The 13010-nt window shown below is 45.6% G+C and overlaps 1 protein-coding gene across 2 annotated transcripts in view; it reads right to left on the bottom strand.

Moving 5' to 3' along the window:
- Crtc3 (CREB regulated transcription coactivator 3) overlaps window positions 1-13010 on the bottom strand; it is a 108873-nt gene that overhangs the window by 31866 nt on the left and 63997 nt on the right. For both annotated transcript variants that reach the window (XM_041648455.1, XM_041648464.1), the window contains exon 3: window positions 8215-8334. In XM_041648455.1, the coding sequence (XP_041504389.1) occupies window positions 8215-8334 (120 nt within the window). The remainder of the gene's footprint in view (window positions 1-8214; window positions 8335-13010) is intronic.

The following is a 13010-nucleotide window of genomic DNA, read 5'->3' as shown; positions in this document are numbered from 1 at the left end:
GTTTGCATGGTTAAGTACTCTGCCCACTGAGCCTTCTCTCCCCACCCTGTCATGTGTGTGTGTGTCCTGCCCAATGTTTGTTTCCATTATTTGCATTACAAACACTGGTAAGGTCACCCTATGCAGGTCTCCCTTTCTCTGGATGGATGGACTCAGGCCCAGCTAGTTTTTGTCAAGGTTTCTCATTCTGCAGAGAGTAACTGGTTCTCGAAGAGGCCAGGGACACAAACAGGACCAAGGAGAGTACTTCCAGGTGGGAATGAGGCATCTGAGTCCAGAATGCCTGTCTATGCAAGAAGTCAACACCACAGGGATAGTCTTAATGATATCATATGGCTTCCTGGCCATACCCCTTGGGTTTCCAGTCACAGAAGTCAATATACTTCCTTTTTCCTCAGGAGGCTGTGGCAGGAACACCAAGTCTGAGATCAGAGTTAGCAACTTAGTGAGACCCTCTCTCAAACAAAGTAAGAACAAGAAGTCATGGGGAGACAGCTTGGTGGAAGAGCCCTTGTCTGGCATGTATGAGCCCCTGGGCTCAATCCCCAGTGCTGGGGGGTGAACTTCCTTTTTGAGTTTGTTTTTGGGAGGCTTTGTTTGTTTGTTTTTGAGGCAAGCTCTTACTAAGTAGCCCAGGCTAGCCTCAGAATCAAAGCAATCCTTCCATTTCAGCCTTATGAGTGCTGAGATTATATGTGTGTGTATGTATGCATGTATGTAGATATACACATAGGTACATATAAAAAATTCTTTTCCAAATTAAGGCGAGTTCTTGCTATTTCTAAATCAAAAGAGAACTATATTGGACTTGAAGTGGATGTAAATTCCAGGTGTAAACGCTGTTGTTTTCTAGGTTCTGTGTTGCTTATTGGGTCTAGCACATCTAAAGACCCATTCCAAAGACTCGGAAAGACAAATGGGGTATTTACTATACACACTGAGTATAGCAGGGCCATTAGTGTTGATTTGTGAATTGCACTCAGATATTTTAAATAATATTATTCTCCTACTTAAAAAAATCAAAGCACTGGGTGTGGTAGCACATGCACTCTGGGAAGCAGAGGCAGTCTTGTGAGTTCAAGACTAGCCTGGTGAGGGCTGGGCGGTGGTGGCACACATCTTTAATCCTAGCACTCGGGAAAGCAAACAGATTTCTTTGAGGCCAGCCTGGTCTCCAAAAGCTAGTTCCATGACTGCCAGGGCTGTTACACAGAGAAACCCTGTCTCAAAAACTCAAAAGGAAAGAAAGAAAAGACTAGCCTGGAATTCATGGTATAGTAATTTTCAGGCCAGTCAAAAAGAAAAAAAAAGAAAAAAAAGAAATAAACAATTAATTAATTTAAAAGGGGGTTGGAGAAATGGCTCAGTGCACTTCCAGATCCAAGGGCTCCAAAGTCTCTGGCCTCCTCAGGAATCTGTACTCATGCACCCCACACCGCCACGTAATTAAAACTACTAAAAAGAAATCCTTACAAACCACCGCTCACCACTGGCTCTTGCTGGAAGGTGCTCTAGCTGTAATGTCACAGCTAACTGTGTGGCCCACAGTGTGGCTGCAGGGCCCTGGGCTTCTCTTGCCTCCACTACCACAAGTTTACTCTTCCGCCTATGCCTTTGCTAGTGCCAGTTCCCTCTCCTGGCCTCTTTGGTGATACAGCCTCCTCACAGACCTGGTTCACGTCTCACCACCATCACCAAACCCACTTTTTGTCTCTTATGTCACTGATTGGATCAAATGCACACCAATACTGCTTTTGATTCCAAATCTTTATTTCTTATATTTGAGGGAGAAATCGTATAGAATTTATACAAGGTATACATTATGATACCAGAAATAGGAAAATGGAAGTAATAAGCACCTACTGTGTTCCAGGCTTGTGTTAAGCAAGTTCATGCTCCTCTGTAGTCCGTGTGTGTGTGTGTGTGTGTGTGTGTGTGTGTGTGTGCGCGCGTGCGCGCGCGCGCGAGGGGGGGGGGAGGGAGGGAGGGAGGGAGGGAGGGAGGGAGGGAGGGAGGGAGGAAGGGAGAGGGGGAAGGAAGGTTCTCTGTGTAGTCCTAGCTTTCCTGGAATTTGCTCTATAGATCAGGCTGACCTCAAACTCAGAGATCCATCCTCTGCCTCCCAAGTACTGGGATTAAAAGGCATGCACTATCACCGCCCAGCAGCTCCCCTATAATCTTAAAAGTCTTAGGAGGCAGATGACATGATTACCATTTTACAGCCAAAGAGTCAGAGGCTCAGTCCTAGATGAGCCGAGAGATCCATAATCCCAAAGCTGGCGTGGCAGGCTGTGGGGTCAAACCTACCACTCACTGACTCCAAAGCTTCAGACTGCACCTCTCTACTGCCTCTTGGGAAGTGGTGAACTGGCACCATGGACCCCAGAAAAGGGGAAACATGTACTTGGGGTGTTCTTAGAAGAAGATGGAGCCTAGAGTAAAGCAAAGCACCACCTGATTGGGCTCAGCAGGAAATGGGGTCTTAACGGAGTGGAGCCCTGCCATGAGTCAGGCTGGACATCTAAAGTGAGTAGTACAACATATGGAGTTATAGAAATGTGGCTATTAATGGGATCTTAATGATTTCCTTTGCAAAGAAAAGCACTATGACCGCTAGGTTTGTCCTCCAGAAACTTGTTTTCTTTGATTTCTCACTATCATATTTCTTAATCTGACTCTGAGCCAACACAATGAGACAAGAGACATATTCCAGAGACGCCTTTCTTCAACCTGCCTGGGCTCACTGTCTGTGAAGTTCAGGGTAGATCCCTGAAAGAGAGAAAACCTGAGTCTATCAGTGTCTGAGCTGGTGAAGCCTGTAAGGAGGAGACTGGGTTCCACAGCCTGTGTTCATCTGCCTTTCTTTCTTCTCAAAGACTTGATGAACCTCTGCTTACAGAAGTTCAGTTCATAAAGCAGATGTCTAGCATGGTTTTCAAGTACATTGCCACCCTTAAAACCATTAAGTCCCAGTTGGGCATGGTGGCCTTTAGTCTCAGCACTTGGGAGGCAGAGGCAAGCAGATCTCTGTGAGTTCAAGGCCAGCCTGGTCTACACAGTGAGTTCCAGGACAGCCAGGGATACATAGGGAGATCCTGTCTCAAAACAAATCAAGTCCCATCACAAAGCACTGCACACAGGTAGCGTGCGGAGCGTGCTAGGGCACAGTGAGCTTGCATTTTAAGCTGCCTAATAAGCACTTAGAACATGAAAATGTAGTAAACCCTGGCCCATCTTCACGTAACTAGGCTGAGATAAAAGAAGCTAGAAGATGGGACTCTCTCCTTTCCTTCTATCTCATCCCAGTCAGTAGACAATTAAAAATCCAAGACGCATGGCCTCTGTGGATGGATTGGGCTCAGTTTGCCCCTGCTGACTGCAGGGACTCAGGGAGGGAGGTGCTGAGCGTGGACAGTGGAGAAGCCGGGCTCTCTGTCTAAGAGGGACACTATTTGGGTCCTTCCCACTGTCTAGGCTGTATCTTCATGGCTGTTCTATTTTCCCATCCCCTGATTTCTGTTTCCTTTTCTTTCTCTGTCCTCCCTTCCTAAGACAAGGTCTCATTCAGACTGGCCCTGAGTTCACTGTATGGCCAGGCTGACCTTGAGCTGCAATCATCCTCCTACCTCGGCTTCCTGGCACTGGAACTGCATTTGTAATACGCCGTGTTCAGCCTAAACATGCCCCAATAAAAAGAACACATCAGGTAGAAAAAGTTTAACTTATTAGTCCATATGTGTATGTGCATGACGGAGGCACCAATGTCAAGGCACACTGGTTAACTAAATGGAGTAAATTCTCTCTAGCCATCTTTGCATGGGCTCTGGGGGTGGAACTCAGGTTGCTGAGTATGTATGCCAAGCCCCTTTAGCTGCTGAGCCACCCTGCAGCCCTCAAGTCAAATCTGAAAAGACATGTATGAGATCTTTCTAAGTCTCTGCACACATGAGAGGGAAACAGGCTGCAGGCGACACTATGAGGTTAGGATTGCTCTGCCTTAGCACTCTAAGGACTGGTGTCTGTCTCTCTGCCTTCTGACAGGACTGTTAGGTGAGGGTTCGGTTAGGATTGCTCTGCCTTAGCACTCTAAGGACTGGTGTCTGTCTCTCTGCCTTCTGACAGGACTGTTAGGTGAGGGTTAGGTTAGGATTGCTCTACCTTAGAACTTGAAGGACTGGTGTCTCTCTGCCTTCTGACAGGACTGTTAGGGAAGGGTTGGGTTTTGGAGGTCACCAGGTTTTGAAAATCCATAAAGATAGACATTTATTAACTCCAAAGTGTCTTAGAACCCTATATGTACCATGAGACTCCAAGAGCAGGTGTGGGGGTAGGGGTGGGGGTACAGTGTTTCTTAGACTTGACAGGCTATAACTCTCAAAGAACAATGTCCCATGTTCTAAAATTTCCATCCTGTTGTGACTAGATAAGCCAAGGCCTGCTGCAGAGGGGTGGTTCCTATCAGGTTCTCAAGCATGTGATTCAGGTCTGCTCAGGCCAGGGTCTCAGCTCTGCTGGGGAGCCTTCTAAATACCGTTTTCTTCCTTCCACAACAATGCACCTCTCTGAGAAGAGGTTTTCTAACATCTTCCCTAGAGATCAGAAAATGGTCCAGAAGCTCAGCAGAATGGTATTTGGGATAGGGCAAGTCTACCACCACCGTGAAGCCGGGGGTGGGTGGAGTGCTACAGCATGGACTGCTGCAAAAGGTGTATTTTCTAGGCTGGGAAGAATAGCCTTTGAGGTGCCTCTCCTTTGCCTGCAGTGGCAGGGGTTGACAGAGTCCCGCTGTGGCGACGCCCCGGCCTTGTGGCAGCCATGCATGCCTAATCTAGAAGGAGGTTCCTGGGTCTGAGCCCTGTGGGCTGTGGCTGCCCACTCGGGGAGGAAGCTGGAGTATTTGCTGAACAATGCTCATTTTATCTGTGGCCATTGTAGCCCTGGACCAAACCCTTGTTAGCAGACTGCCCACCCTAAAACAATACCCATGCTAAGAAACAACTATAATAAAAGAATTCTGAATACATCTTATTTTTTTTTCTGTTTGTTTCAACAAAGATTCAAACCATTTTCTGGCATTTAAAATGGTAAAACTTGGGGGCTGGAGAGAGGGCTCCGAGGTTCAGAGAACCCGAGTTTGGTTTTGAGCAACCACATGGTGGCTCACAACCGCCTGCAACTACACATCCAGGAAATCCCACTTCTTCTGGCTTCCATAGGCACCAGGCACATACGTGGTGCATAGACATGCACACAGGCAAAACATCCATATACATAAAAGATAATTTTTAAAAACTAGGCTGGTATTATAGACAAAAATGAAAGGCACAGGGTAAAGTGAGTTACTTCACAGCCAACAGAATGCTGGCCAGGAAAGCAAAGAAGGCCTCAGGTGTCTCCCTCCGACTTCAGAGTAAGTTTACCACCTGAGATGTAAAATCATCCATCCTATTTCTCACTTGATGTTCCCAGTTTTTTGACGCCTCAAACATGACACAATAGTCCATTGGTGGATACCCCTAGGCCAATGAGCTTCTCTACATCAGATGTTCAGGCCCAGAATCCAAATTAGGGGCTTAGGAGACGACCATGGAGAAACAGCTCAACAACAATCTCTGTATATTCACTTGGGTTTTCCTTTCCCTTGCGAGCTGGCTGGCTTTGCTGACTCAGAGTCAGGTTACCCTCTGGGATGCATCCCCTGAAGAGAGACAGCTTCCCTGGACATGCAGAGCAGCCCCTTCTGGAACTGTATACGGTCCGCTCCCTTTGCCAGAGCATGACTCTGGAAGCTGCTACTCTCTAACTACTGCCATCTGCGGTGGTCTGGATGAGAACAGCCTCCACAGGTTCCTATGTTTGACTACTTGGTCCCCGGGTGGTGGAGCTGTTCGAGAAGGATTAGAAGTTGGAGGTGTTATTGGGGGTGGGCTTTGAGATTTCAAAAGACATTTCCAGTTAGCTCTCTGTCTCAAGAAGTGAGCTCTCAGCTACTGCTCCAGCACCGTGCCTGCCAGCCTGCTTGCTGCCCTGCTCCCCACCAAGATGGTCACAGACTCTAACTCTCTGAAACTCTAAGCCCCCAATAAACTCTTTAATGAGTTGCCTTGGTCATGGTGTCTTATTACAGCAACAGAAAAGTAATGAAGATACTATCTGAAGTTACTTTCCTTATTATTATTTGCTGCTTAGCTGTCTGTCATCTCCCAGAAGACTGTAAAACTCAAGAATACAGGGATATCTCATTCATCACTTTGTCCTCAGTGCTCAAGACACCGCCTGGGCCAGGGAAGGGTCTCCACGACTATATGTTTACCTAACCCCTGTCCTCAATCTCTTCCACTGCCCACTCTTTTCCTTCTTTTTGCCCCTCTTTCCTTCCTCCCCTCCTCTCCTCTCCCCTCCCCTCCCCTTATCTATCTCTCTCTCTCTCTCTTTCTCTCTCTCTGCTGAGAATTGAATCCAGGGCTTGCTTCACATAAGCCAGGTTCTCAGCCACTGAGCCACACTAGCAGGAAGAAAACTTGTCTTGAACCCTAACCCCTGAGAATGTTAGGCGAATACTCTACCCCTGAGCTATACTCTCCCGCCCATGTGTTGTTAAATCAGGCAGAAACATTTGGCCTTTTGCTAGAGAATTCCAGGCAGTTTGGACAATTGCTTGGTGTGCCGCACCACACTCACAGGTGCTAGTTAGATAAACTGTGTCTCCCTTTTACCTTCTGCACTCTGCGTGAAGCCACCGCACATTCATTCCAGGAAGGAATTCTCAGGATCGTCTGTCACTTTCCTTTTCCCTGACAGCAGCCATATAACAGACAAAATTAGAAGTCATTGCACCTTGTGGATCACATTCAGTGTCTGGAGAGGAGCTGGGAGGACTCAGGACTCGCTTCTCAATGGAGTAAAGCGCAAGGGGCATTGAAGGTAAGAAAAGGTGATACTTCCTCTGTGAGTCCCTGCAATAGGAGACTAGGAGTCTTCTCTAGCACGTGGTTCTCCTCACCACCATGTGGACTAGCCTGGGCTATATGAGTCACAGCAGTGGAATCCTAGGCAAGTTACTCTGACTTCTAGCTTTCTCGTGGGAAAATGAGGGTTAAAAGAAAAAAATCAATGACCCATTGACTTCTGGGGACTAAATGACATATAAACTGCCCAGCACAGTGCCTGGCTGGGTAGGTGCTCAGTAAACAGAAGTGCCCTCCCCCACTTCCTGGTTTCTAAGCTTGTGAAGTCAACTCTACCATCACTGCCAGGAATCAGCTCTCTGCAGGGAGATTCGCCACGCCTATCTGCTCCTTCCTCAGCCTGTGCCTGGGCTGAGAAGAGCAAGTGAGAAGAGGCCCTGGCATGCTCTGTCTCTCCCTCTCTCGCAGCATCCAGTTCAGCTCTGTTTGCCCCCAACCTTCAGCACCGTGGGGCCCACAATGCCACCCCAGCCTGTCCCACTCCTAAGGCCTACCGCTTAAATCAAACTGCCAGATGAATCCACTGGCCCCTTTCTTTATTCCTTAGCAACAGAGTTTGGTATCACATCACTGTTAAAGAATTTTCCTAAATGCCGCTGGAGAGATGGCTCAGTGGTTAGGAGACTGGTTGCTCTTCCAGAGGAGCCAGGCTCAGTTCTCAGCACCCACAAGCTGGCTCACAACTGTAACTCCAGTTCCAGGATCTGACACCCTCATATAGACATACACGTAGGCAAAACACCAGTGCACATAAATTAAAAGAAAATTTTTTTTCCTAAATACCAAGTTTATATTTTACTTATCATTTACTGAGTTTGAAACTATATAAACAGACAATCTTATGAGATTTCTCCTTTAAATTCTAAAAGCAGGTCATCAGGTCAACAATCATACAAACATCAATTTGCCCATTTTTTTGCTAGATAGACTAAATCTCTCTAAGTTGATTCCATCAAGTCAAGCTTAACTCTGCTGGTTTCTGAAGACAATGCTGAGGATGTCTGGCATGCCTGGATTACAAGTTTATGTTCTGCTGTCTCATTCAACAGAACATTCCCGGTGTTTTCATAAGCACCTACCATGATCTTGCCCAATCTGGCTGCAGAAATGTCGATAGCTTTGAGCTCAGTTACTTTTACTGCTTCCTCTCAGAAGATCAGATGGAGCTACAGCGAGATAAATCCCGAGCGCTCGCTTCTCAGGAATTTCAGAACTCACACTCTCCTCAGACAGTGAAAAAGGATATTTGTCTCCCTGGCTTCTCCCCAGACCTTCGGTGAAGGGGGTGGAAGCGGTTCCGGGCTGGCCTCTCCACCAGCCCATGGTGGCGGGTTCCGCGAACATTATCAGCTGGATGAAATGTCGGCTGCAGAGAAAAAGGAAGAACGTTTGGCCTCTAACCATGAAATTGCCACTCACCCTCAAGAGCAACTGATAAAGATGAAAAGCTGAGTTTCTAATTTTACTATTGCATGCTGGTGCTTTGTGTCAAGGTAAATAACATATTGCATGTGGCTCCGTTTCTACATAATTACAGACTATTTCAAAAATAGTCTTTAATGTGATAATATGGACGCAGACAGATTATTCATAAAAATTGTCACAGTTAGGAAAGGAAGAACCAGGGGACTATGGTTTCAAGCTCTCTCAGTCTCTTCTTGCCTTCTGAGAGCTACAATTCTATCTTAAAATGTTTTTACTGGGCCAGCAAGATGGCTCAGTGGGTAAAGGTGCTGCCTCGCAAGCCCGAACCTGGGTTCAACCCAGACCCCACAGAGGTGAAAGGAAAGAACCGTTTCTGCCAGGTTGTCCTCTGGCCTCTACACAAGCTCCACACAATGCACACCCATATGCATGGGCACGCTCGAGTGCCTCTGCATGCATGCGCGCGCGCACACACCCACACACACACACACACACGTATGTACGCGTACATACACACACACTTAAAAATGCAATATTGAGCTGGGTGGCATACACCTGTAACCCCAGAATTAGAGGGGGCAGAGGCAGAAGAATCACAAGTTCAAGACGAACCTAGGCTACAGTGTGAAACCCTGTCTCAAACAAACAAACAAACAAATAAAAATTAAGCTCTGCTGCCCTAGAAAGTACTTGATTTTTCCTTTGCTTTTCAAGCTTACTTGTGTATAACTTTTACATCGTGGTGCAACATTTTGTTGTTGTTGTTATTGCTGCTGTTTTTTGAGACAGGGTTTCTCTGTGTAGCTTTGGAGCCTGTCCTGGAACTCACTCTGTAGACCAAACTGGCCTCAAACTCACAGAGATCCGCTTCCCTCCTGGGATTAAAGGCGTGCGCCACTACTATCGCCTGGCTCCGAAAGTCAATATACTTTTGAGATCTAGTTTTTGTACTTAACATTATTTCACAATATACAACCTTGCTGTACTAATTCAGAAATCACACAGAACTTCATTTCTAATACTCATAAAGACAGCCATCTACACTACAGTTCAAAAACTGTGATTTGGCCTTTTGTTCGCGAGCTAACCAGGCAGCGCGGAGTTTCGATCTGGGCACCGAGTGAAACATCATTGTGGTGAGTGAGTGCTGCGGCAGCTGGGAACATACCTCAGCCCGCCCACACTTCCAGGCCATCCTACAGGGGCTATACTGCCCAAACCGCCTCTCTATTTCTATCCCATTCAGCTTACATCCAGATCCCCACACCCCCTGTCTCCCTCCCTCTCTCCCTCCTTTGGGGCATAGCGCCTCCCTGCCCAGCCTGCTAGGACCTGGGACCGAATCCGAACCGGGAGGACAAAGGGGTGGCCTGTAGCTCCTTTGTTCCCATAGCCTGCCCGCAGCGAGCGGGGTGGGCCCTTTGTTCGCGAGCTAACCAAGCAGCACGGAGTTTCGATCTGGGCACCTAGTGAAACATCATTGTGGTGAGTGAGTGCTGCGGCAGCTGGGAACATACCTCAGCCCGCCCACACTTCCTGGCCATCCTACAGGGGCTATACTGCCCAAACCCCCTCTCTCTTCCTATCCCACTCAGCTTACATCCAGATCCCCACACCCCCTGTCTCCCTCCCTCTCTCCCTCCTTTGGGGCATAGCGCCTCCCTGCCCAGCCTGCTAGGACGCTGGGACCGAATCCGAACCGGGAGGACAAAGGGGTGGCCTGTAGCTCCTTTGTTCCCATAGCCTGCCCGCAGCGAGCGGGGTGGGCCCTTTGTTCGCGAGCTAACCAAGCAGCGCGGAGTTTCGATCTGGGCACCAAGTGAAACATTATTGTGGAGAAACATCTCTGGGGAGTGACATCACTGGGAAGGTACATCAGTGGGCAAGAAGACCTGATCCTGTAAAAGAAGATCCAAAGGGGAGTATTGGGAGGAAGAGATGGGCAGACGCCAATGCAGGAATTCTCCCAACAATCTGAAAAACAACACGAAACCACCAGAAGCCAGTGACCCCACAACAGGAGGACATGAACACCTTAATCAAGAAGAAGTAGAAAAAACTGACTTCATGAAAGTGATTGACACCCTTAAACAGCATATAAAAAACGCCCTTATGGAAATGGATGAGAAGTATAATAGAAAGTTCGAGGAATTGAGTAAATCAGTGAATGATACCCTAGGAAACCAAGGAAAAACAATCAAGCAGATAAAGGAAACAGTTCATGACTTGAAAACTGAAATGGAGGCAAAGAAGAAAACACAAACAGAGGGCCGGCTGGACATGGAAAATCTAGGTAAACGAATAGAGACTACAGAATCAAGTATAACCAGCAGAATACAAGAGATTGAAGAAAGAATCTCAGATTCTGAGGATAACATAGAGAAAATAAACACTCTGATCAAAGAAAACAGCAAGTCCAACAAACTCTCATCACAAAACATTCAGGAAATATGGGACACAATAAAAAGACCAAACCTAAGAATAATTGGAGTAGAAGAAGGAGAAGAAGTGCATCTCAACGGTACAGAAAATATACTTAATAAAATTATAGAAGAAAACTTTCCCAAACTGAAGACAGATGTACCTATGAAGGTTCAAGAAGCATACAGAACACCAAATAGGCTGGATCAAAAGAAAACATCCCCTCGCCATATAATAATCAAAACACAAAATATACAGAATAAAGAAAGAATATTAAGAGCCGCAAAGGAAAAAGGCCAAGTTACTTATAAAGGTAAACCTATCAGACTTACACCTGACTTCTCTATGGAAACCATGAAAGCCAGAAGGTCCTGGATAGATGTTCTCCAAAAACTAAGAGACCACGGATGCAAGCCCAGACTACTATATCCAGCCAAACTTTCATTCACTATAAATGGAGAAAACAAAATTTTCCAGGATAAAAACAAATTTAAACAATACGTAGCCACAAATCCAGCCTTACAGAAAATAATAGAAGGAAAATCACTAACCAAGGAGTCCAACAATGACCAAAATAACTCAGACATCTAGAGACTCTTCACCAGCGCAAATCAAAGAAGGAAAACACACAAACCCTACTACTAAAAAAGTGACCGGAGTTAACAACCACTGGTCATTAATATCACTTAATATCAATGGGCTCAATTCACCTATAAAAAGGCACAGGCTAAGAGATTGGATAAGAAAACAGGATCCAACATTCTGCTGTCTACAAGAAACACACCTCAACCACAAAGACAGGCACCTACTCAGAGTAAAGGGCTGGGAAAAGGCTTATCAAGCAAATGGACCTAAGAAACAAGCAGGTGTGGCCATACTAATTTCTAACAAAGTTGACTTCAAACTTAAATCAATCAGAAGAGATGGAGAGGGGCATTTTATACTCATAACAGGAACAATTCATCAGGAAGAAGTCTCAATCCTGAATATCTATGCCCCTAATATAAAAGCACCCACGTACGTAAAAGAAACATTACTAAAACTCAAGGCAGACATCAAACCGCACACACTAATAGTAGGAGACTTCAACACTCCTCTCTCACCAATGGACAGGTCAATCAGACAGAAACCTAACAGAGAAATTAGAGAATTAATGGAGGTAATGAAGCAAATGGACTTAACAGACATCTATAGATTATTCCACCCAAAGAGGAAAGAATATACCTTCTTCTCTGCAGCTCATGGAACCTTCTCAAAAATTGACCATATACTTGGTAACAAAGCTAACTTGCACAGTTACAAAAAAATATTAGTAACCACCTGTGTCTTATCAGATCACCATGGATTAAAGTTAGAATTCAACAACAATGCTACCCCCAGAAAGCCTACAAACTCATGGAAACTGAACAGTCAACTACTGAACCATACCTGGATTAAGGAAGAAATAAAGAAAGAAATTAAAGTCTTCCTTGAATTCAATGAAAATAAAGAAACAACATACTCGAACTTATGGGACACTATGAAAGCAGTCCTGAGAGGAAAGTTCATAGCACTAAGTGCCCACCTAAAGAAAACAGAGAAAGCACATACTGGAGACTTAACAGCCCACTTGAAAGCTCTAGAAAAAAAAGAAGCAGACTCACCTAGGAGGAGTAGAAGACTGGAAATAATCAAATTGAGGGCTGAAATCAACAAAATAGAAACACAGAAAACAATCCAAAGAATCAATGAAACAAAAAGCTGGTTCCTGGAGAAAATCAACAAGATTGATAAACCCCTATCCAAACTAATCAAACGACAGAGAGAGAACACGCAAATTAATAAGATCAGAAATGAAAAGGGGGACATAACCACAGACACAGAGGAAATTCAGAGAGTCATTAGATCTTACTACAAAAGCCTGTATGCCACAAAACTGGAAAATGTAAAAGAAATGGACGCTTTTTTAGATAAATACCATTTACCAAAACTAAACCAGGACCAGGTGAACAATCTAAACAGACCTGTAAGTCGCGAAGAATTAGAAGCTGTTATCAAAAACCTCCCTACCAAAAAAAGCCCAGGACCAGATGGTTTCAATGCAGAATTCTACCAGAACTTCCAAGAAGACCTAATACCTATACTCCTTAATGTATTCCACAATATAGAAACAAAAGGGTCATTACCAAATTCCTTTTATGAAGCCACAATTACTCT

This window comes from Microtus oregoni, unplaced genomic scaffold (assembly GCF_018167655.1).
Source record: "Microtus oregoni isolate MIOR12 unplaced genomic scaffold, Mior012 000000F_ref0000247, whole genome shotgun sequence".
In the NCBI taxonomy this organism is placed as follows: Eukaryota; Metazoa; Chordata; class Mammalia; order Rodentia; family Cricetidae; genus Microtus; species Microtus oregoni.
This window is presented reverse-complemented; position numbering and strand designations above follow the sequence as displayed.